The following is a 23,155-nucleotide window of genomic DNA, read 5'->3' on the forward strand; positions in this document are numbered from 1 at the left end:
TTTTCCAGTCCACGGATTTTCTTTTTTACTTTCTTAATGGTGTCCTTTAATGTAAAAAACTTTCACATTTTGATCAAGGCCAATTTGTCTATTTTCTCGTTGAATGCTTGTAGTTCAGGAATTATAGTTAAGAAACCATTGCCTGATTTACCCCTATGTTTTCTTCTGATTTTATAATTTTCACTCTTACATTTAGGTCTCGATGCATTTTTAGTTAATTTTTTTATGTGGTGTGAGGTAGGGGTTCACCTTCATTCTTGTTTTTTTAAACATTAAAATTTTTTTTTAAGATTTTATTTATTCATCTTTAGAGGGGAAGGGAAGGAGAGCAGGAGAAAAACATCAATGTATGGTTGTCTCTCATGCGGCCCCTGCTGGGAACTGGCCTGCAACCCAGGCATATGCCCTGACTGGGAATTGAACCATGATCCTGTGGTTCACAGGCCCGAGCTCAATCCACTGAGCTACACTAGTGAGGGCTCACCTTCATTCTTGCACATGGAAAACTAGTTGTCCCAGCATCATTAGTTGAAATGTCTATTTTCTCCCTAATATATTGCCTTGGCATCCCTGTTGAAAATCAGTTGATTATAAGTGTATGGGTTTATTTCTAGACTTTCTATTGTATTCCATTAATCTATATGTCTGTCCTTATGCCTACACTATGCATCCTCAATTACTGTGGCTTTGAAGTAAGTTTTGAGGGCAGTAGGTGTGAGTCCTCCAACTCTGTTTTCATCTTTGAGATTACTGATTATTCAGGATCCATTTCATTTCATACAAATTTTAAGGTTAAGTTTTCCCTTTCTGGAAAAAAGGCCATTGGTATTTAGATAGGAGTGTATTGAATCTGTAGATTGCTTAGATTAGTGTTGCCATCTTTGACAATATTAAGTGATTCAATCTGCGAACACAGAATGTCTTACCATTTTTTAATATCTTCAATTTTCTTCAGAGATGTTTCATTAGTATTCAGTTGCAACTCGTGTATATTTTTGGTTAAATTTATTCCTAGGTATTTTTTGTTGCCATTTAATGCCATTTTTTAATGCCATTTTTTCTTAATTTAAATTTAAAACTGTTTATTGCTAGTGTGTAGAAATATAATTGATTTTGGTGTGTTGATCTTGTATCTTGAAATCTTGATGAATTTGATTATTAGTTCTACCAGGCTTTTTTTGGTGGATTCTTTAACATTTTCTATGCGTAAGATTATGTCATCTACAAACTGAAATACAGTGGTGCCTCAGTACTCATAGTTAATTGGATCCCATGAGTGGCGAGCAGGCAATGACCGATGGAGCATTTTCTCTTGTAGGGTGGTGTCCTGACTCACATAAGTTCTAGCATGTGGGACAAGTGGTGAGCAAGTGCCAAGTGCTGAAACATTTTTTTCTTGTTAAAATGTGGTAAGTGCCAGGTTCGATGAGTTCTTAATCCAACGCACACTGAAATATGACTGTAGTCTAATTTCTTCTTTTCCAATTTGGATATTTTTACTTCACTTTCTGCCTAAACCTCCTAGCTACAAATTTCAATACAATATTGAATCAAAGTGTGAGCATGAACATCCTCATGTTGTTCCTGATCTTAGGGGAGAAGCATCCATTCTCTCGCCATTCAGTACAACATTAGCTGTGGGCTTTTGTAGATTCATTTAATGAGATTGAGGATGTCTCCTTTTATTATTCACTTCCAGTGTTTTTTATCTTGAAACGGCATTGGAATTTTTCAAATGCTTTTTTCTGGATCTACTGAGATGATCATGTAGTTTTTGTTTTTTATGCTATTAATATGGTGTATTATATTAATTGGTATTTAAATGTTGTGCTGACTTATTTATTCCTGGGATAAATCACACTTGGTCATGGTGTATTATGCTTTTTATATGTTGCAGGATTTGGCTTGTTAGTTCATTGTTGAAGTGTTTGCACCTATATTCACTAGAAAGATTGGTCTGTAGTTTTCTTTACTTATAATACTTTCATTAAGTCTCAGAGTAGTACTAGTGTCATGGAATGAGATGGGAGGTTTTTGCTCCTCTTCTGTTTTTGGGAAGGGTTTCTGAAGTCTTATTAACTCTTTATATGGGAGAATTTACAAGTGAAGGCATTGGTTCCAGAGCGTATCCTTGTGGGTCATTCTTTGATTGTGACTTCAATCTCTTTACTTGTTATAAGTCTATTCAATTTTTTTTTGAACGGGTCAGTTTTGGTAGTTTATGTCTTTATAAAAATTTGCCCATTTAATCTACTATATTCATGTCTATGTACTGCAGTTGCAGACACCGATGGTTAAAAATAGTTGAAAAGTAAAGAATTTTGATTTATCTTGAATAAGGAGCCAAATTATTAAATTTTTTAGCTTAAGTAGCCTAGAAGAATTTAATGTCACTTTGATATTAAGGGATCTGAGAGCTAAATCTTTCAGAAAGTATGCAAAGTAGGAAGAAATGTGCCTGAATGGTATGCCTTAAGAGGAAAATTAGAAAATGGGTTTATGAGTTCAAAGTGAAACCAGTCTATTAATGAATAAAACATTTTCTCCTTAATAATTATTATACAGCTTTAAAAAATTCACTAATAGGATACCAAGGAAATAAAATTCTAGATTGAACCCTTTTCTGAGATCTGAGCAATTCGTGTTCATTGAATTAATTTTTCCACTTCTCTTTTTCTATAGAAAATTAAAAATAAAGTAAAACAAATGATGAATTATATAAGGTAATCTCTTTTCAAAATCCAACTTGATTGATAGCAGTAATGTTAATAATAGCCCTTTTCATATCAAAAGAAAAAGCTTAAAATAATTGAAATGGCAATAAGTATTTAAAATATAGAAGCATTTTATATTTTTATTTTCATTCATTTTAGACAAATTATTTTATCCTCTATATATGTATGTTTGCTGTTTGGAGAGTACCTCACTATTTCTTTTGAATCTCTCTCTCTCACTCTCTATCTCTCTTTCTCTATCCCCCCACCCTTTGCCTTAAGAATGAGTGCTTATTTGAACCCACTTAGTTAAAAATTCAGTATTTAAGTGGGATCAATCACCATTTTTAATTTCCCTGTCTCTATCTTGTCTTCAGTTAACTTTTATTCAATATATAATTGTCTAATATTGAAAAAACAATATCGTTTGCTGCACAGATAGGCACAGTCTCTCTTCTTACCTGGCATAGCCCGGCATTTTTATTTGTTTGTTTCAATATTAAATTGGAGGGATGAATTGAGAGAGATGGTAAATTGGCTTAAATGACATGTAATAAATTTACCAGATGGTCGGCAGCACACTCTAATATATAAGAAAATGACTTAATGTAGAAAATCAAATGTTCTCTTTACCTATGTATGTGGAAGCTTATCTTGAGATCATATAACAGCAAGGAGTTCAGCAGGGCTGAAGCATCCTTGCAAATGGAAAGGTGGAGATAAGGCTTTTTAGGTGTCTTAACAAGGACTTCAGATTTTTATTCTCTAGGAGATGGAGAACCGTTGGTCGAGGTCACTTTTGATCAATGATGAGACACGGTCATTTGCAGGGCAACATCATTCTTGGAGCTCTGTGGAAACAGCTTTGATCGTGCCTCTTGTGTTCTGAGGGAGGACACCCTCAATCACATGTTGGAGTTTGGGGAAGTTGCTCACAGGTTCATCTTGCAAAGCTTTTCCATCTAAACCTACAAATTAAAGTTAGTCCAATGAGAATCTAGACCACAGCCTAGGTCATGTTACATAAAAAACCAGGTTGGACTCTAAAAAATTAAATGTCTTATTTTGATTGCTGATAAAAATAACAAGATTATGACTGCTTTCTGGAAATTCTAGGCAACACCACAGCCTTTTATTGTTTTAGCTTCGAGCACATTTATATTAAAAATTTCTTCTTTTACAATCATTCATTTGAAGGGGTGCCATTTAATTTATTTTATCTTTTGCATCTTGTAATGTAGTAAAGAACTGTCTCTACTTCACAAAGTTTTTTCATTTCATCTTTATGGCACTGTTTCTGTGGGTGGGTATTGCTATCCTGATTTTAAAATTAAAGAAGCTGATGCCCAGGTTAAGCAATTTGGCCTTCATTACAGAAACAGCAGAGCTAGCATTGGAGGACAGATCTAACTTCAAAATTCTTTCTTTCCAATATATTGCCCTCCCTCTTTGGTAGAATTTCTCTCTTGCAATGCCATTTTCCTTCTGTACTCCCCTTCACTGAACACGTTCTTCATGTGGTCTGAAGGCATTGGGCGAATTAAAAATCTGCGTATCTCTGGGTTGGGATAATGCAGCCTATTTACTCATTGAGGCCACGTAGCCCCCTTTCCCTCCATTCTAACAGGATAACAGGAGCCGGAGGAGCTCTGCTTTCCAACACCTTACATCACCCTGCAGACAATTGGCAGCCGGGAGAGGGGCAGCTGCTGCACTCTTCAGATAATCTCTCTATTTAAAGTTCAAAGCGACGCTGGAAAACAATAACAAAGAGGTAAGCCTGACTCTGACCAAACCACCCAGCAACAGGAAGAATGGCTGAAAAAGGTAAGATTTTAGCATGAGACTCTCTTGGCAAAAAAGGCCCAGGATTGCTGGTATATTTTTATGTTCCCCAGTATTTGGTGTTACTCAATTACTTTGATGAATGTGGTATTTCTGCTAAAGGAGTGGTAACCGTATATGTTAGTGTGACCACAAAAAGTGCACTAGGTGTGCAGTGTAAGGAACACGTCTGTGCATTATGAACAATAGCAAAAGGATCCAACAAATAAGAGAGCTGAATTTGTTCTCCCTTATTTTGTAAGATGAGTTAGAGGTCAGTTACCCTCTGGTGTTTTGTGCTAGACTTGAAGTATGGTGTCAGGCCACACCGGAATTAAGGAGATTTGAAATGGCCCCATGAGTTTGAGGAAGTCCCTCAACCTCTCTGAGCCTGTTTTCTAGTTCTAAAATGAAAATAAATAAAGTGGGCCTAGTCATCTCTAATAGGCTTTGCATCTGAATTTCCTCTTTTTCTAGGCTTTAAATATTTTTCATATTTAAGAAAGATGATTAATGCTAATCTGAGAAAGGGGCTGAGTACACTGTGTCCAAGACACAGGTCTTAAATGCCTACGGGAATTGTTGCTTTTAACCCTGACTGCAATCTCGTGAGCTATGCACATCACCATACGTCCTTCTGTACAGAGGAGGAAGCTGAGACATAGCAAAACTCTGTAATGTGCCTGCACTCACACACTTAGAGGGTGATGGCACCACCTTTTGAACTTGGACAGTCTTGTTCTGGAGCACAGTGACCTTAGGAAGGCTTCCAGGTGTAACTACATACTTGAGCATGCTCAGGACTGGACCAAGGAAGACGCAGTTTGAAATTGGTCTTATTTTAAAAGAGGCTTTGTGCTTATTTGTGCTATTAATGTAAGCGACATTTGCAAAGTTCCTATATGTTACTATTTCAAAACAATGGTATAGATTTTGGTAAAACTTAAAATGTTAGTGTTAAAAGAACACAAATGCAGTTATACTTTGAATGTTAAAATGCACAGTCAATTGTATTGGTTTATAAGGAATAATAAATAATGATACATATATTTTAAGAATTTTTAATGCACATTTTAGAACTATATTAAAATAAGCTTGTATAAAATATTTTAACACTAAATTAAAATATCAATATTAATTTTTTAAGTCCTTTGAAATTGGGAAAAGAAACTAAACCACATATATGAATAGCTCAAAAAATTACTATTCTGTACTTTCACTGTCATGGTACCTTAATTCATAAAAGGGCTTTCATCCAAATGAGAGTAAAGGGTATGTCATAATGTTCACTTTATCCTTAAAGCAATACCACATGGCAGGAAAAGAGAGGAGCTTTCATTTAGTGGTTAATGCTTTGCTCAAGGTCATGGGAAGGTGGGGAAAGGAGGAAAGCCTATAATTTTTGAGAATTAAGAGAGAGTCCAGCATTTCTGGAAACATAGATTCAAACTATTACTATGCATTTTAACTTCAGAAAATTTGCTTTTATAAATGTGTCTTCTAATTTTAGAAGTCTTTAGAAGTTTCCAGATGATTTTTATTTTACCAGTATTTAAAATGCTCCACATTTTAAAGTGGCGAACATTGTAATAGAAATGCGATTGCTAAGACTACGCATTTTCTTTGTTAGTTGATGGCATAAGATCTAATTGGGTTTTTCAATTAAGGTTATATCTGAGTCCTTAACACATAATGTTAATTGTATATTTCTGTGTTGTTTTTGAATCCTTTTGAGTGATATGTGTGTGTTTGAAACAATAAGATTGAGATGCAGAGAATATTTTAAAAGAGATACTTTTAAAATTACTTTTTGCACATCAGGGTACAGATAGGAAACAAAGGAGGAATCATTATATAATGTCTTTTGTATGTGTTTTGGGTCAGTGTTGATTGCCATAGTGAGCAGTTAAAACACTCAAATCTCTCTTGTTGAGAATGATTATATAAAATATGTTTTTCCCCTATGACAGTTAACAGTAAAGTTAGCTATCAAGGCCAAGAAACCAATTTCAATACCTTTCCCTGTTACGATTATTATTTGGTTCAGTAGGAATTGTGCCAGAGTCGTTTTCTGTCGTGTGTATGTGAACAGCTGCTCTCTGTATTAGTGAATGCAGACATGAATGTGTACCATCTACCCTAAACACACACGTGGTGGTCGGAGTTTACAAAGCCCTTGCTCATATGTGACATCATTTGACCCACGCAACAGCTTCAGGAGGTAGATATCACAAGTTTCATTACCCATATTTTACAAATAGGGAAATTCAAGCTCAGAATGGCCCAAGGTCACACAATGGTAAAAGGAAGGGCTATGATTGAACACAGGCCTTCTATTCCAAATACCCAGCAGAGTCATGTGTACCTGTGGTAGAAAATGTAATAGTCATGTTTGGGTATGATGAGAGAGTGTATATGTCCCTTTATATTACCAGATTTCTTTTATTCTCTTGATTCAGAAGATACAATGCCAAAATGGCCTACTGAATCTGTTTTGCTTTGTTTATTTTTAAGCAGAATCTACATCATCACAACTTCTGATTCCTGTTCTTCTCTTGATTGGATGGATTGTGGGCTGCATCATAATGGTTTATGTTGTCTTCTTTTAGAAAGGTAAAGTTCTTAATAATGAGTATGTTTATTCATAAAGAGCACACATTAGTCCAGAAATAGTCCTTTCTGTTTGACTAACAAAACATTTTATTATGCAGGCAAGAAGACTTCAGATTGGCATCATACAGAAGAATTAAGAAAATTATAAACATGACAGATTATTAAATGTTTCTCATGTAGATAACTGCAGTGTTTGACATCACTTTATAAAGCTGGATTTGTAAACTGGTACTTTGGTGCACTTAATCTTTTCAGGAACTTGTTTAATTTTGAGCATAAGTAAGAACTTTAAGAAAATATGGATGAATTTTTCCATAACCTGGGAATAGGAAAAATGTTCCTAACTGTGACTAAAAATATAGAAGCAATAAGTTTGGTATATTCAATTACAATAAAATTTTTTGCCCACCCCAAATGAGCTAGAGATAAGAAAAAATAGACTGTGGAAAACAAAATGTAAATGTGAACTTGACCTTAACCACTTGCTCAGGATAAGGGAACTGTAATTAAAACTGCACTTCAGAACCATTGCTCACCTACTGGATGGGAGGAAAGGAAAGACATTTGACAATGTGTGTGTCGGTTAGGCTGTGGAGAAAGAAACTCTCTTATACTGTCTCTAGGAATTCAATATAGTCCAACATTTTAAGGAGTGTTGGGTACTCAGTATCTACCAAAATTCCATATGTATTTAACTTTTGACCTATCTTTCTTCTAAGAATATTGTAATTTCCATAGAGACTCTGATAAAAATACTAGATGGCATACATCCGATTCGATTCACTGTGGCATAATTTATTACCGCAAAAATCTAGACATAAGCCGAATGTTTCTTAGTAGAGATCTGACTGAAAAAACTATGGTCTGCCTACAAAAAGTGGTATGTGACGCAGCTGTGGAAAGGAGCAAAGCAGGTCTCTGTGTACTGATGTGACGTCATGTCCAGGGCAAAGTGCTAAGTAAAAAAAAAACAAAACAGGTAAAGAACAATGTATGCTGTCTTTTGTGTCAGAAAAGAAGAAGCTATACCAATATGCGCACGTGCTCATTTATATTAAAATATTGTAACAAAGAAACCACAGTAGAGGCTATCTCTGAGTGCACCTTATTTTATAGTTTTCATTATTCAACTCATGTTAGTATGTTATCAATTAAAAAGAAAGAAAAAGAAAAAAGTCATTCCCCCAACTTAAAACAAACAAACAAATAGACCTAATACTACCTCAAGTTTGTGGCATAACTGAATAAAGAAAAAAATTCTTTCAAGTGACTTTAAAACACAGTATTTCCGACTGTACATTTCTCTCACGGGATAGAAATCTTAGCCATGTTCAGCTGTATTTTTTTAGAAGTAATATGGTATTTTTAGTTTGAAATTTATATCATCAGCAACAAGAAGTCAAGTAAATAGCTGGTAATCTTGCATTTTGAACTGCAGATAGCAGTATGAACTCATAATTAACTTTCCTTCTTCTAGAATTAAAAATGTCTTAATGCCACCCTCTGGAAAAGACTAATAAGGAGGAGCACCCTCGTACCTTCATTGTGGTCTTTACATCTCAGAGTCCACCCAAGGACCCGGGGTCCCTGCCCTAGCTGGGAGCAGGAAATGTGCAAGATGACTCTGGGACATCCTCTTGTTCCAGAAATTAAAGAACCTATGAAAGACTTCTTTGGACAAAGCTGTGATAATTTCAACATCAAAAAGTAAAATGCTACAAAGGATCAAAATACATGAAATGTATAAATACCCATGACTCCATTATAGTAATAAAAAATAAAAATAAGTGAATAAAATCCTCAGTTACATTTGAAGGTTGCTAAGGAAGCAATTAGTTACAGTAAAATTTGTAAGTAGATGTAAAGCACCTTGTTTTTTCTTGAATAAAGTACTTTAAAATATAAATTTTGACATTTCTTCCCTATAGAAGTATTCTAGCTGAAACACATAGGAAAGACAATATAGAAAAAATTTATTTTGCAAACCTTAATGAAATAATAAATCATCAACAATTATTAATGGGTGTTTGAGCAACTAGGCTAATTGTCGATGGGGGAGTTTTATACTCGGCCATCAGTCTGATGAGAGCCGAACCCATTGATGACGTCACCGAAAGTGGGGTAAACAGCCAGTGTGGGCTTCCTGCTCACACTGGGAGACTAGAAAATACCCAATGCCTCCTGTGAAGTATTCTCGCCAAAACAAGTGAACTCCAGTGAAACAAGTTTCTAGATCTGTCCTCCAGGCTTCTCTAAACAAAATCGGAAGGACACCTTCAGCCAAGTCCACAGAGTATAAAATGACAAAGGACACATAACCCAGTTTTCAACAAATACCCTGCATTAAGAAATGAAATGGGGAATATGTTTTCCTGTTCACTGGGCTGTCTTTTTATTTTGTCGATGATTTCCTGTGTTGTACAAAAGGTTTTTAGGTTGATGTAGTCCCATTCATTTATTTTTCTATTGTTTGACTTGTTTGTTTATTTTTTCTATTCTTTGCCTTGTCCAAGGAGCTATATCAGAAAAAATATTGACATGAGAAATGTTTTAGGTTTTACGGCCTAGATTTTCCTCTAGGGCTTTTACGGTTTCACAATACAATATAAAGATAATGTGTTATAGAATTGTACACTTAAAACCTATAATATTTTATTAACCATTACCCCAATAAATTCAATGAAAATAAAATACTGAGCTAGCATGAAAAAAAAAGTGGAATGGTGAGGGAGAGAGTACTACAGAATAATAGATTTAAAAGGACAACTAACAAATGTGATGTCCAACTACTGGAACCACTTTTGTATTTCTGGAATACAGTTACAAAATTGTCATTAATTTTGTGCATTACAATAATAGCAATTGTCAATGGAAAAGAAAAGGCTCTTATCTGTTAGATACATACTGAAATATACTGATGAAATGATACAATGTCTAGAAATTGCCTTAAAGTATTCCCACAGAAAACAAACTAAAAAAATTAAGGGAATATGAAATAAGACAGGCAAAATGCTGATATTTGTTTAAACTGAGTGGCACTTCCACAAGAATTCATTATACTCTTCTTTCTATCCTTGTACATATTTAAATTTTTTATAAGAAGTTTGTTTCTTTCTTCCTCCCAATGGCTCTGAGTTGCGAATTATAAAAATGCAAACAAATAAAAATAGAATAAAATAACATGAAATAAAACCTAAAACTGTTTCTGAACCCTCTCACTAGAGACTCTGATTGAGTAGGTGTGTCCTGGGCCAGGGACCTGCGGGGTCACATGTCTCCCCTGGGGATTCTTGGCACACTGAAATCGGAGAGCCCTGGCTTTAGAGCCAAGGTTCTCAGACCTCAGGGCACGTCCATGTCACCTGGAGGACCTGTTAAAACACAGGTTATTGGGCTACTCTCTCGGATTTCTGATTTAGGACGTCTGGGGTGAAGGCCTGAGACTTTCATTTCTAACACGTTTGCCGGTGAGGCTGATGCCGCTGGCCCAGGATCCATATTTGGAAAACCACTGTCCTAGAAGTATTATTGTCTGAATGTATGTTTTCCCCAAATGTATATGTTTAATACCCTAATCCCCCAATATATGATGTAGCCATATTAGGAAGAAGGGGGAATGTTGGGAGGTGAATTAGGTCCTGTGTCTGGAGCCCCTGTGAATGAGATCAATGTCCTTACAAAAGAGAGTGGGGAGAGCTCCCCAGCCATTATTCTTGGGGAGGATACAACCAGAAGTCTGCCGCCTAAAAGAGGGTGCGTACTGGAATCCGACCACGCCACACCCCGATCCTGGACTTACAGCCCCCAGAACCAGGGGCAACAAATATTTGTTGTTTATAAGGTGCCTGGTCTGTGGTATTTTGTTATAGCAGGCTGAATGGACTAAGATGAGAAGGGGCTTGATTTCTTCCTTAGAACTTTAGCATCCTTTTTTATCCTATCATTTTTTTCACAGAAATTAATCTCTTTATTCAAAGCATTAGAGAAAGCTTTGGCTTTATTTGTTGATTTTTATGTTTTAAATTTGGTTACACATTTTATGAAGGCTGCTTGAAAAGGTCTATTTAAAGCAATATTCAAAAAATTTTAACATACAGTGTACACCAGATCAGGCTCAATTATTTTTGTTAGTGACTTCACCTAGTTTAAGTTGCCTCCAGGCTTGAGGAGAACTAATTCACCTTGTTGCCAGTCAAAACCAGCTCTTTTGCTGTGTCGACAGACTTTCCTGTCCACTTGGAGGCCTAAGTCTCCTCGGCAGCCATTCCGGGGGTATGTGAAACTGTAGCTTCTCGGCTAAGCAAACAGGCTTATGCTCCCCAGTTTATCAAAATCAAAGTCTAATTCCCTTTGCTCCCTCTATTAATAATTAGCTAGCTAACTACAGGAACAACCTGAATAAGAAGCCTGCTGGAGTTAGCTCCCACAAGCTTGTGAAAGCTGATTGTTAAATTTTCAGGAATTTTGTGTTAGTTGACAATTCACTGGTAGCTTGAAATTGGCCATAATGGTATATTTATACTGTAAACATTAACAAGTGTTACAAATTATAGCTTCTTTCCACTGGACAGCCAGTTGTTAAACATTTGCCAGCGCACTTCTGATGTGACTCCTGTTGACTCACCTGATCCTTACATCGGCTTTTTAGGGCTTTAAGACCAGCTATGTTTTTCTTTTTTTCTTCTGAGTTACTTAAAGAAACGATCTTTCTATTTATTTGACCTCTTTTTGTGCCATAGACTTTAATGAGAAAACTATGAATGCTATAGATTTTCCAGACAATACGTTCACACAAAAATAAGATGCTATTATGAAGATGCTATTTCCTGAAATCCATTGAAAAGACACCCAGGTTAAGTAGCTCTCACTGTCAGAAGCCTTGAGACTTCTTCATAACTTGGCTCTGGTTTCACTTGGAGTTGAATGTATCACCTTATATTTTAGCTTTCTTCCTAGCTAAAGATCACGTTTGTCTATTACTTCTTTCTACTGATACAAATTCGGCATCACCTGTTAGTATTCTGGCTTTTTTACACATCAGGGTCATGGAATTTGTCTCTCACACAGGCAGAGTTAGAAAACAGCATCGTGATAACCTGTGTCTTAGGTGTGTCAGGACAACGTCCTTTCTTAGTCTGGAGCATTTTTCTCTGCATGTACTGATCCTTTTCCGTAGCTCTTTGACAATATTTGGATCCCTTATTTCTTGTTCAAGTGTGTGCTCAACGTTTCCCTGGAACACAAACCACTCCAGAGTTCCCATAAATCTTTACATTCTACCTCTGACAAAGATGTTCCTTATTTTAAGGGCTCAATAGTCTTTTCTTTAGCACTTTAAAATGATTGTAGCATTGTTTTTTAAGCAGTCATAGAAATGAATGTTTCTACAGTAAGTATTTTAATTCTGTTTCCACATCCAATCTGATGATCATTTTCTCAGAGAACCAGGAAATCTTAGTGCAGCGAAAGGAACAAAAGTTTGGGAAGTGAGACCATTTTATCCTAGCCTGGAAGTTCTTTGAGTAGTTAATTAACTTCTCTAACCTTAATGTTTTCAATTGGGAAAGACAACTGATAATAATTTTATAGAATTGTTTTGAGGACTATAATGTTTTCTAAATCTACCCGATCCAAATCAACTGAGTCATTTGTTGTAAATACAGATTCTCGAGCTCTTTGTCTGGAGAGCTCATTTCAATAGGTCTGGAGAAGGCTTATTAAAAAAAATCAGTTGTCTGGGTGATTTTTATTATCACAGAAGTTCAGAAAACACATGTATTGATAACGTGTGTGTGTGTGTTTAGACATTCCCCCCTGATACGAATAGTTACTGATCTATCACAGCTTGTTTTGGTGGGTCCCAACCACTTCTCTGCTTATTACTGCAACAAAATAGTACTTTGTTATGTCTGTTATATAACATTCCAATATGCTTTTAAGTACACAAAGTATAATGATACATAGCAATATTTGGCCTTTAATATTTTCATCTATGTGAGTTTTATTTCCCCCATTAAGTTTTAAGCTTTTTATGAGTCAATCTATTCTCATCTTTCTGACTTGTAGATATAATCTAAAATGGACAGCAATATGTACGTGTCGAATGGGTGATTCATTATTTCCCCTTACCATGTTCTTTTTTTTGTCCCCTCACCATAGTCTTGACTACACAATGTTGGTGATATGACTTTGAACTTTAGAGATGTCACTGGAACAATTTAAGCTTGGTTGGAATTCTCAAAGAAGTGATTAGTAATTTGTGAACTAACTATAGGTTCAGGTAGGTGATTCCATATAGATTTCACAAGATACAGAATCGGATTTGTTTTTAAATTTACAAAATCTTCAGCTAACAGTCCATTGAAGTGCAGATAGAATTATTTGAGAAGATTACAAGTTGACTGTTTCTTAAAGTTTAAAGTGTTTTCATTGCCCGATGCCCAGCTTTCCATCATCACCACACCTGCACTCTATGCCCCTCCCCCACTCAAGGCATATACTTGTGTCAGAACTGAGAAATATTACTTACTATATTCTCTGTATGAGGACATAAAATACACAAACATCTTGAAGAAAGGGTTTCATTACTCTGTACCTGTAAAAAGAGATAAAGTCCAATTGAATTTGAAATAACTAAGGCTACTACTCCTCATGTGGTACCAAGCCTGGTGAAGCTGAGAAAATTCCGTTGAGTATGGGACCCTAGGGGGGACATTCTTGTGCACAAACAGAAGTAATGCTTTCAAGTGAGATCCATCTATAAATCCTGTAATAGTATAAATCTTAAATACTCTTATTCTTGAAAAAATTATTTCCTATTTCTATGTACTCAAAACCCTTATTTTTTGCTTATTGCTCTTTCTCAGACATCACCTCTCCCCTTTTCTTTTCTTGGACAAACATAGAAGTTTCACTTAAAACATAAATATACATGAGCCTAGGATTTCTTCAGAGGAAAGAAAAGAACATAAGAATAATGCTGTGAGTTGGTAATTTCCCAGGGAATGAGATGCTTGAATGTTTCACTTTCATTACATTATCTTTCTAAAGTGATTTCTTGGTTTGCAAAAGGGAGATAGCCATGCAATTTCTTATAAATTGTCTGAACAAATCATGAGTGGGCACAGAGCTGAAGCTGTTTTGGAAGGTCAGGAGTATTCCAGGGTTTAAGACTTTGGTCATTATCCTCGCGTTAAGTCCATTTGCAGTTACCTTGGGCTGGGCACGGAGGCACTTATAAATTTACAATTTCAAATGACACAGATTATATACCTGACCAAGGTCTTTCTTGGAGCCTGTGCCTATGAATACTAAAGGAAATAAGATATTGATTGGAATCTTGATGTCGAAAGAAACAGGGCCATGGAAAAACCATTTTTGAGTTGTTACACATTACCTGCTGTGTAAAACTGGCCCAGAAGTGAAGGGAAAATGGAAATAGGCTTTTTATTGGTTTGCATATTGATATGCTCCAAGTCACTAAACCAGCACCTTATACATTTTCTCTCATCCCTATCATGTGAAGGCATATTCAGGAGAGAATGCATTTTAAGTTAGAAAATGCAATCCTGTAGTCTAATAAGCATGATGATTTCATTAGGATATTGCAGGCATTGGGCATATTCCTCTTCGGTCCAGCTAAAGGTAGATGCTTGCCTTCGACCCTGATAATAGATGGCTAGATTGCTTCGGAGTCGAAGTACGGTTGCCTCTTCAAGCATGTGGTCAGATTCACCCAGTTCTGTTTTTCCTTTCGCCTTTCGCTCTTCTCTTTTTATTTAATATTCTCTCTATGGTATCCATGACCAACACTTTTTTTGCTGGTCACAGTAGCCTGTGGGGAGTCACAGGATCAGCTTCATATCATTAAGTTAGACATTCCTGCCTCATGTCTCCCTCTTGATGAGTAACCTGAGTGGGTCCCATGTGGACTTATAAATATGTCTGTTCCTTCAAGTAATGACTTTCCTCTGCAGGACCCAGAAGTTTATCCCAGGTACTATGGATGATGTCTTGTTCTTCCCCATCTCTCCCATTCCAGCCCTTGTTGGGCTTGTATGGTGGTCTATGGTCTAGTTGCTTATTTGTAAAGTACTGAACAGTGTTGGCTATGATGCAATGTACCTCAGAGCTGAATTAGACATTTTTTTCAATTTTTATGCTCGGCCTCCCTCTTTCCTCAAGGACCCAGACATACATCCAGGGCAGGGCCAGGCAGACTGAACTGTCTCCTGTCTCAGTGAGTTCATAATCATTGTAAAAACCCTGAAGGCTGCCTTCTTTCCCAACAAAGATGAGGTCTTCAAGGAGGCTCCTCAGGTTTACAGAAGCAGGCTTTAGTCCAGGTGCCCCTCAGGAGCCCAAATGTGCCGGATCTCACTACATACCTGCGTTCTCAGAGTCCTTGGGACAAAAAAAAATGGGGCCAGTGGTAATTTAAAACAAAATACTAGTCTCTGCCCACCAAGTTAATTTCAAAATCAGCAGATTGGTCAGTAGCTTGAAAAGCAGTACTTTAGAATTCAGTGTTTTTAACATCACCGTCTCTGACCACATCTGCCTCCACACACACACATACACACACAGGTAGAGTTCTTGGTTTTTCCTAAGTGAGATCTTTTTCCCTTTATATCGTCCCCTAGATGGTAAGTTCATTCAAAGTAGGATGTATAAAATGTGGACTTCACTAGCTATGACAGGATGATGTCCAATAGATATGCGAGGAATGAATGAATGAGTAAATGAATGAATGTCTGAACATCACCTTCAACCAAACAGCCACATGAGATACACCAACTGTGTGAAGCTCTTAGTATAGTATTTAGTGCTTACTAAATGCTCGACTAATTTAAGAGATCATTTTAGTGATTATTAATATCACGACATTCCTTGTTACTTCTTACACACTTTCTTATCCATGCTACCCAAGAACGTTGTACAGTAGATGTTACTGTCATTCCCATGCTGCACTTATGGGGACTGGAGTAGAGATATTAAAACTCATTCATGGGTATGAAGTTAGTGATTGGTACAACCAAACACTGAACGCATGTGTTTGGATTCCAAATTATAAACTATTTTTCAACTATATTCTGTGATCAACAAATTCCAAGATCTACCCTCAACTATACTGTGAGAAATTGTACATCAAATTTCAGGGGACAGAAATCTTCAACCTGTATGTAAAAGAGTGATGACTACATTTGTTTCTTCGGGCAACATTTAATTTTCATGCTTCTTGGTTCCCACAATTAAGTCCTGCAAGACCTCCATTATCTGCTTTCTCTAACCTCCTTTTAGTTTTCTATTATTTCAGCCCTATTCTATGCATTGTTGTCAAGTTCTTAGATTTCTGATGATCTCTTGATGTAAAGGGATCTTTATATCCTGGATCTTTAGGTTCTTAGTGAGGTATATCTGGCCTGCTTTTGTTCCTAGCTCTAAGCCAGCTTTGCACATTCTGTTCCAGAAAAGAACTACTCTTGGCCCTAAAATACTCCACCCCCTTTCTTAACACCTTCATTGATACAACTACCTCCTTCCAGATTTTAAATTTTGTCTCAACATGAACCTCCTCCAAGAAGCGAAGGGACATGAAACATTAAATCTTTCCCTATATCTGTAGATATGGAAATTGAATTGAGAGTTTTCATGTTGTAAGCACTGTACAGAGATATTCACACAGGTGCTTGGAAGTGAAACTATACTCCCTAGATATCAAGGGTTTTTAGATGCTTGCAGTTCTTGCTAATAACAATAACATGTGAGGAAGACACTATCATTAAACAACATATATGTAGTAAACCTTTTTTCCCTGAAAATTCCAAACACAGAATGAAGTAAAAAGCTTACATTCCCTTCACCTATCTTCAATTCTACTCCCTCCCTCGGAGGTAATTACTAATTACCCTTAGTAATTTAGTGGGCATCAATCTAAAATCATTTTAATGCATTTACAAAATAGTTTATATGTTATAGTTATAAAAGCTTTTTTGTCTCTACTGATTCAATATTATTAATTTTTGGTCTTTACTTATTTGCAATTCATATCTTTTAAAAATTAAATAATTTTTATTTTTTAATTGCAGTTGGCAAACAATATTATATTATTTTCAGGTGTATAACCCAGTGATTAGACATTATATAACTTGCTAAGTGATCATCCCCATAATCTAGTACCCACCTGACACCATACATAGTTATTAGAATATTATTGACTGTATTCCCTCTGCTGTAATTTACATCCTCATGACTATTCTGTAGTAACCAACAATTTGTACTTTTTAATTCCTTCACTTTTTCCACCCATTTCTCCACCCTTCTCCCATCTTCCAAAATCCCAGTCACCCAACTCCCCTCCCCTCTGGCAACCACCAGGTCCCTCTTTGTGTCTGAGTCTCTTCCAATTTTGTTTCTTTTGTTCTTTAGGTTCCTCATATCAGTGAAATCATACAGTATGTCTTTCTCTGAGTAATTTTAGTAGTGCTTTCTGATACTGCATTATCTCACTCGATTCTCCTGAAAGGTAGGTGCATCCAGATGTGTGAAATGAGACTCACGAAAACACACTTGCCCCCATTCTCACAGCTGGTCACCAGCTCAGCAGAGCCTCAATTCCTGGCCTGGGGCTCTGAAGCACATGTCAGGTACCGTTCTAAGCAGTTTGCGTGTGTTAGCTCATTGAATCTTTGTGATGGCCCTCTAAGTAGGTGGGATTATCATGTGCATGTGAAGATGAGGAAACAGGTTTAGTGAACTTGAACCCAGGCAGTCTCCTTTTGAGCCTGAAGATTATTACCATATCATGTTGTACAGTCTTTCTGCTACAACACGTGCCATCTCACGCTGCATGTTTTCCAAGCCTGATGGACAGGGAGAGGGCAGGGTGTATTTTTTGAGCCCAATGAACAGTACTCCTACAGTAAATGATTTAGGTCTAATTAATGCTGTTGCCCAGATCTATGGTGCTTACATTTTTATATCCCATCGCCCCATATATTCATGTCGCTAAAGCACTCTGAACTGCTCCGCTTGGTGGGAGACGCTCATTAGTCCTCCTTTTCCTCCTCCTGCCTCTTCATCTTCTTCAACCGGAGGCTGAGGCTGATGTATTTATTTTCCTACCAATCTTGATTGACTATCCACTGAAGAAGCTATACCGTGAAGACAGTGTGGGAGCTCTGAAAGGGTGACAGGTTTGTCCACTACGTGGCTCTAGAAAGTGACGACTGAAAATGTTTTCAAGTCTAGGAACATTGCTTCCAGTCCTGGGATTTATATATAATGCAAAAACACCCACAGAAGTAACCCTTTAGAAAACTGGTTTTGGAATTTAAAAAGCCACTCTATGTAAGTTCACTTTAGTTAAAAGAGGAAAATAAAACTGGACATTTCAGTGGCGACTCCCATCCAGAAATCCAAAGAGGTTTAAAAATAATGACCTCAGTGACAACTCATTAATCTTTGTAACTTTCTGGCCTCAGATAGTGACAAGGAAAACTTCTGAGAAAAAAAAAGTGGTGTGTGTGTCATTATGGCAGGGAACGGAAGCGGAGTGGCATGTAAAGCAGAAAGCCAGGCTTTATGATGCATTAGCTCAAGGAAAGCAGACCCAGGGTCAAGTGTGGGCAGAGCTCAATGTCACATTTTGAAGCCATATCTGAGTTTTCTTTGATGTCATATTAAGAAATTTAGCTACTGAGAAGCATTGAAACTCACTGCCTGAAGTCATTCTGTTTAACCGTTACGGCATTTTTTTCAAGGAGAAAGCCATATCCCAGGTAGTAAAGGCATTAATGCCCTGCTGATTAATCATCTTAGACTAAACTAACAGTAAAGGAAAAGTCTGACTCAGTATTTGGCCCTGGAGAACCTGCTGGAATTCCTCTGCCCTTGGGACAGATGGTGCAGGAGCTGGTGGCTGCCTACAGGAGAAGGACTCACAGGGTGATGAAAACAGAAGCTTGGTGATCCCCCCACGTAGCTGCCGTGCTGCGTCATTCCTGACAAACCTGCTCAGTGCACTCTACTTTTTTTCGTGTCTGGTTCATTCATCACTGATAAAAGAACGTAACAAGGGTTTTTGTTTTCCTAGCAAATTAGTAATGATTTCTTTTTTTAACAACCAGACCTCAGACCTGTGTAGTATGAGTTATCTTGGCAAAGAGGTGTCTAAAACCACATTGTTGTTTGGTGTTGTCTAGTTAGAGATTCGTTTTTCTCAAATCAGTGTACTCTGTTTACAAAGCCTGAACCTCACACCACCTTCTAACCCATCTCTCTGCACCCCTCCAAATATTAGTTATTCCTTTCCAGTAATTCATGACCTTTACTGCTTCACTCAGTTCTATCTGAAGAAATTTTAATCATTTAGTAAAGAAAAGAAAGGCTCTGTGTGTGCATGTGACTTGGAAAATAAATTAGACAGTTTTACTTTCTTTTACAACTATTTCAAGTCTCTGGGTATTTCTCAACTCAGCTAGTCCTCAGAATTTGGTCCCTGGACAAGCTGCATCGGCATCACTTAGAAACCTGTTAGAAACTTTGGGGAAGGGGGGAGCACTGGTGTTTTAAGAAGTCCTCTAGGTAATTCTGATGCATGAGTGCTCACGTTTGAGAAACACCGTCTCCAAGTCACCTCTTCAATTTTTCCCTGAAACACCATTTCAACTTGGGCATCTGTCAATCAACAACTTGACACAGTGTGTTTCTGAAAATCTGTGACTTTTTTAAAAAGTAAAGATTACAGAACAATTTCCATTCTCTTTCTGAGTCTGGCTTTAATTTAATTGTGGTGAATGGCATGTTGGTCCATTCATTGATAATTCAGGGGTTGTGAACCCACAGGCTTTGGTGACAGCCAGGTAGCATTGGCGAGAGATGCAAAACCAACACAAGAAACTAGAGAATAGTAACTACTGTGTGAACAAATGGAGAGTGAAATTCATATTGAAAGAATATTGCCTGCTGAAAGAGAACATGTTTGTCTACAGCCTTTACTGTAGTCATTAAAACTTAAAAAATCTGTTACAAGCCCTGGCTGGTGTAGCTCAATGGATTGAGCACAGGCCTGTGAACCAAAAGATCGCGGTTTGATTCCCAGTCAGGGCACATGCCTGGGTTGCAGGCCAGTTCCCAGCAGGGGCCAGTCCCCAGCAGGGGATGCACGAGAAGCAACCATACATTGGTATTTCTCTCCCTCTCCCCTTCCCTTCTAAAGATAAATAAATAAAAAAAAATTGTTACAAGCCTATTCTCAAGTAAAGGATGTGTAAATGGTGACTTTAATTCTGATTGCTGTTGAAATTACATATTTGTAGATATATATAAACTTGAGTGTATAAAAGAAAGTAAAAATGTGTTGTACAGTCTGATGAGTAGCTCAGTTGGTTAGTGTCGTTCTGATATGCCAAGGCTGTAGGTTCAATCCCCTGTCAAGGTACATACAAGAACCAACCAATGAATGCATAAATAAGTGGAAAAACAAATCAATGGCTTTCTCTCTCTTTCTTTCTCTTTCTAAAATCAATAAATAAAAATTCAAAAAAACATATAGTGCAGTAAAATTATTTGCTTTGAGCCAGACTCTAGGAAATCAGAGTGAGGTCTATAACAAGGTTAAAAGACTTACACAGGCTTTCAGATCTTTTTACAATGACTTGCCTTTATGTCCTCATTTGATTTCACTTAGCATTGAGTTAAGAAATATATGCACGTGCAAATCCAAGACAGCTGCCGCTTGAAATCAAAGTATGGAGAGGCAGAGAAATTAGCATAAAATATACTTTCTTCATCTAAAATCACTATGATACAGGACTCTTGGGCTTTTGGGTAAGAAGTTATAAGTAGAAAAATACAATAAAAATAAACTACTAAAAATAAAGATGAAATGGAAGCATGCATGGACCTTTATCATTCCTCACCCAACTTTGTACATTCCAAGTAACCTTCTTTTAGAACATGCCGATTGAATACAGATAAAACTCACCAATTCTGATAACTGAGTATACTCTGCTTGATACAGCATGAACCAATCAACGTTCCACTTTTATCTTAACTCAGTACTTTATAGATGACAGAGTTGCCAGAAGTAAATCCAGAGTCATATTGAAAGATCTTCCTGAAGTTCAGACCAAACAAATGAAACATCAAAAACCAAATTTTCTCAAATACATCAGTATTACCTATCTTGATTTTATTGATTAAAAAATCTTTAGACAATTAAAATTGTATACAAAATGTTTCTTGTAGTTGTCTTCGAACATTTCAAACACCCTAAATAGCAGATAAAACTTATCGTAATAACAATTAAAACAAAAAGATTTAAAATATTATACCACTTATATAAAACCACCACGGATAAGATATGTCTTCATTGTAGCTAATGTTTTGTTCTTGATACTATCTATAGCTTTAATTGTTTTGATATCTTTTATGGTTCTAATAATATAAATTTGATACCTTATAAGGGGTTGTAATGTTCTAACTAGAAATTAAGGTAAAAGAATACCAAATCAAAATAACCAAAGATTTGAATTACCCAGGTATTGAATCTTGCTCCAAACACAGTATTAGAATTATTTTCCTTTGGACATTCAAACCTGAGACACTTGCCATCAGGCTGAAATTCCTATTAATAGTTAAATTTATTAACATATAAATTTTTGCACCCAATTCCAAGCATGTAGGAGAGGGTCTAAAAATTAGTGAGTGCTCAGTTTAAAAGATATTTGTTAAATGTATTAATTTGTTAATTAGCTTTTACTTTGCTTCATCATTCATACATTTTATTTTCTGAAGACTAGTTTGAGTCTCAAAATACTACGAACCATTCAGCTGAAAAGTTGTTTTATGATTATTACAGAATCAATTGCCCAAATATCAGGATATGTTAACCTTTTCTGCCAGCATTATTAAAAATTTATGCATAAAAAGTTGTAAGTAAAGCGAGTGTTACTGATTTCTTCATCAAACAAAGGTTTAGAAAAGGAAATGTCATTTCTGGTTTTTTTTTTCCCTTCCGAGAGAAGACCTTGGCTTTCTGATTGCTTATACTTCCCCCTCTCCTTCACCTCAAGGTCAGATGAATAGACATGTATTTATCTTTAGCTAATAAATATATTTGTTTCACTGGGTTCTGGAAATTATGCTATAATAAAATTTAAATGTAAGCTCTCTCTTATTGTTTTCCATATAACAAAGTCATCTATATGTTTTAAACTCATGTATTTATGTTATCATGATTGAAATTCTCTATATCCTAGGACTTTCAAAGATGAAGTAGATACAGTTCTGACTGTTTGCCTAAGAAACTGGTCAGTGGTAGAGCCGAAATCTGACTCATTCACTTCTGAAACACGTCTTTCTTCCCCCGTCTTCCTTTCAGCTACAGCATGGGGTCTAAACTCCAGTGCCTGTGGGGTCCAGGTGAGAGAAGAGTGAAGCCGGTCGGGGAGAAGCTAAGGATCTGGAAACGAATGCCCCCTCTGAAGCAGAAAGCTGCTGCTCATCTGGCGCAAGATTTGGGATTGTGAAAATTTAAGACTCATCTGATCTGATCTTCCAATGTTTCAGGAGATTCTGAAAACTTCTACTTTGTAAATGTCAAATATATGTATTGAAAATGCTGTGTATTAATTTTTTAAAAATGGTATGTGGGTCAGGCACAATGGCCTATGCTACATCCTCAGAACTAGCACGTAAGCACCCTTTTCTCTGGTAGCACAGGGGTGACTGGTGCAGGAGAGACCTTTCTCTGAAGTGTTGGGCCACGAGCCAGTGTTCCCTGGGTCATCTTCTTCCAGAGTTATTGTTGCTTTGCCCAGTGGCAGATGGATGTCTCTTGTACAGAAGGCCTGGCTGGTGTGGCATTTCTTGCAGAACCTAGACTCATACAGTTTGAAGTCTGCAGTAAACCTATGTATAAACATTGGAAAGGTTCATTCTAATCCATTCATGCCCAGACTCAGTATCACACCTAGTTTGGCTGTTTTGTTCAGGCTTCT

General features: G+C 36.7%; 1 protein-coding gene across 3 annotated transcripts; it reads left to right on the forward strand.

Annotated features, from left to right (window-relative positions):
- Positions 1-4,438: 4,438 nt before the first annotated feature.
- STRIT1 (small transmembrane regulator of ion transport 1) lies at positions 4,439-22,777 on the forward strand. 3 transcript variants are annotated; one of them, XM_053657559.1, is made up of 3 exons: positions 4,439-4,541; positions 7,053-7,151; positions 8,629-8,819. In XM_053657559.1, the coding sequence occupies exons 1-2, from the start codon at positions 4,529-4,531 to the stop codon at positions 7,145-7,147; spliced, it is 108 nt and encodes a 35-aa protein (XP_053513534.1). In that variant the 5' UTR covers positions 4,439-4,528; the 3' UTR covers positions 7,148-7,151; positions 8,629-8,819. The 3 variants fall into 3 exon arrangements, with proteins under 3 accessions (XP_053513534.1, XP_036990330.1, XP_053513533.1); XM_037134435.2 differs by lacking the exon at positions 8,629-8,819 and adding an exon at positions 7,250-7,382 and having other exon boundaries at positions 4,442-4,541; XM_053657558.1 differs by lacking the exon at positions 8,629-8,819 and adding an exon at positions 22,537-22,777 and having other exon boundaries at positions 4,454-4,541.
- Positions 22,778-23,155: the final 378 nt, after the last annotated feature.

Source organism: Artibeus jamaicensis, unplaced genomic scaffold, assembly GCF_021234435.1.
Source record: "Artibeus jamaicensis isolate MK-2021 breed Jamaican fruit bat unplaced genomic scaffold, CSHL_Jam_final scaffold_474, whole genome shotgun sequence".
NCBI lineage: Eukaryota > Metazoa > Chordata > Mammalia > Chiroptera > Phyllostomidae > Artibeus > Artibeus jamaicensis.